We start from the raw sequence: 2,879 nt of genomic DNA, 5'->3' as shown, positions 1-2,879 counted from the left end.
GGCAGAATCTGTTTCTAAATTATTAGACAAAAATGCAGATATTTTTCATCTTCTTGGCGAACCGCTTGGTTGCACCAACCTTTTACAACATCGAATAATTACTACCGATGACATTCCGGTGCACACCAGACAATATAGATTTCCGCCAATACATAAGGAAGAAGTAAAGAAACAAACCTCGGAGTTGCTTAACGATGGCATAATAAGACCATCTCTTTCACCTTATAATTCACCCATTTGGATATTACCGAAAAAGTCGGACTCAAAGGGTAACCCAAAGTGGCGGATGGTGATCGATTATAGGAATCTTAACGAAAAAACGGTAGGAGATGCGTACCCTATACCAAATATTACGGAGATACTTGACCAACTCGGCGCGGCAAAATATTTTTCTACTTTTGACCTGAAATCCGGATTTCATCAAATCGAAATGCATCCGGATGACCGCGCTAAGACAGCTTTCTCGACCCCGCATGGTCATTATGAATTTAATAGAATGTTATTTGGAATAAAAAACGCTCCAGCAACCTTTAGAGGTTAATGGACCATGTCTTGACCGGTTTACAAGGCGAAGAAATGTTTGTATATTTGGATGACGTGGTTCTTTACGCGAGATCACTCAACGAGCATCAAGCGAAATTTAATAAACTCGCTCATTGTCTTCGTATAGCAAATCTAAAACTGCAGCCCGACAAATGTGAATTCCTTAGACGAGAAGTAGCTTATTTGGGCCATATTATAGGAGAAAACGGCGTAAAGCCTGATCCAAAAAAATTAGAAGCAGTAAAACAATTTCCACGTCCGACAAACATTAAATCAATTCGCCAATTTTTAGGTCTTGCTGGATATTACAGAAGATTTATACCAGCTTTTTCAAAAGTAGCAAAACCTCTAACTGATTTACTTAAGAAGGAGGCTTATTTTAGATGGGAATCCACCCAAGAAAACGCATTTTGCTCTTTGCGTGATGCCTTATGCAAAGAACCAATTTTACAGTATCCAAATTTTTCTTTGCCTTTTAACGTTACAACGGACGCATCCGGTTATGCAATCGGCGCCGTGTTGAGTCAAGGCCCCGTCGGTAAGGATTTACCCATCTCCTATTGCTCGCGAATTTTAAATAAAGCTGAAATGAATTATTCTATTATTGAAAGAGAACTATTGGCAATAGTCTTCGCTACAAATTATTTTAGGCCATATTTGTACGGCCGAGAATTTACCCTTATAACTGATCACAAACCACTAGTTTGGCTTAAGTCGGTAAAAGACCCGACATCAAGATTAGTAAAGTGGAGTTTAAAATTGGCTGAGTATACGTTTAAAATTATTTATAAACCAGGAACTGCAAATGCTAACGCTGACGCCCTATCACGGAATCCGACAGAAATAAAAAAAGTACTTCCTATAAACACATACGATTCCGACGATAGTATTGTTCATTTTGAAACCAAGGACACGATGACAGATAACGAGGACAGTGACCCCGACGTGACAACTGACGGCACAGATGACCTCGACAACGCGTCACGACCAGCAACACCAACACTAGAGAACGAAAATACAGACAGTGAAAGCTCTAGTGACTTCGAACGACTATACTCTCCACACACACAGCAAAAAACAAACAATAATTTAAATATGATAACACAAAATGTAGGAGTCTCACGAGACTCTCTACAATTAAGGCACGACAATATTGTAATATTTACTGATTTGAACGGCACACCTTGCGATACTGGTGCCAAACTACTAGAACAAACAAAACTTATTCCACACTTAAAAGATTTGACCTTAGCTCGTGCCAAAGTAACTAACATAGGGAAACATAAATTAATAATTATCCCTATAAAAGAAAACATCGCAAACAGCGCAAAAGTGGAAACGATATACGAGGCAATTGGCTCCTTGCTCTCAGTAGTACGAGAGCTCGACTTAAAATCTATAAGCATAGCCAAGACACCAAGCTTAGATGGCATATTATGGCCTCGGATTCAAAAGAAATTATGTAATACGTTTGATTCAGAAAATTGCTGCATTACTATCTGTTTAAATCAAATTTTAGTTCCTAAGTTAGAACAGCGAGATGACATTCTTGCCGAATGCCACTCCTCGCCTATTGGTGGGCATAAGGGCGTCACAAAAACATATAATAAAATTCGGCATAAGTATCATTGGCCAAATATGAAAAAGGACATTAGCGATTTTATTAAAAATTGTACAAGTTGCCAATTAAAGAAATTAGTAAGAGTAAAGTCCAAAGAGCCAATGATACTTACTGATACGCCAGGAGCGGCATTCGACAAAATATCTATGGACGTAGTCGGGCCACTCCCTGAAACTAAATCAGGAAATAAATATATTCTTACAATACAGGACGCATTAACAAAATATTTTATTGCTATACCATTACAAACGACTACGTCAATAGATATTGCTGAAGGGTTAGTTCATAATGTTTGCAATGTTTTCGGGGCACTTTGATCCATATTGACTGACCAGGGAACAAACTTTACTAGTTCACTTTTAAAGGCAATAGCCAAACAATATAATTTAAAACAAATAAGAACTACGGCTTTCCATCCTCAGTCAAATGGATCACTAGAGAGGTCTCATATTGTACTAATAGAGTATTTAAAACATTATATAGACAAAAGGAGCGAGTGGGATAAGTGGTTAGCACACGCCATGTTCGCCTATAACACCAGTACACACGAGGGAACTAGGTTTACCCCTCACGAACTGATATTCGCAAAACAAGCTAACATACCTTCCGCAGACATACATACAAATGCAGCTTTAGACAATACACATTTAGAATACTATTTAGATCTCGTTAATAAAATTAAGACATCTCAGAACATAGCAAGACAAAACCTGGT

The 2,879-nt window shown here is 38.1% G+C and overlaps 1 protein-coding gene across 1 annotated transcript; it reads left to right on the top strand.

Moving 5' to 3' along the window:
- Positions 1-540: 540 nt before the first annotated feature.
- LOC122524555 lies at positions 541-2,481 on the top strand. Its single transcript, XM_043646867.1, has one exon. The coding sequence runs from the start codon at positions 541-543 to the stop codon at positions 2,479-2,481; it is 1,941 nt and encodes a 646-aa protein (XP_043502802.1).
- Positions 2,482-2,879: the final 398 nt, after the last annotated feature.

The sequence above is a fragment of the Polistes fuscatus genome, unplaced genomic scaffold (genome assembly GCF_010416935.1).
Source record: "Polistes fuscatus isolate 324 unplaced genomic scaffold, CU_Pfus_HIC Scaffold78, whole genome shotgun sequence".
Taxonomy (NCBI): Eukaryota; Metazoa; Arthropoda; class Insecta; order Hymenoptera; family Vespidae; genus Polistes; species Polistes fuscatus.
Note: the sequence above shows the minus strand (reverse complement) of the source record. Positions and strands in the feature narration are given on the sequence as shown.

What these genes read in the sequence shown, in the direction of transcription:
- LOC122524555 (XM_043646867.1), top strand. Translation starts at nt 541, where the DNA reads ATGGACCATGTCTTGACCGGTTTACAAGGCGAAGAAATGTTTGTATAT.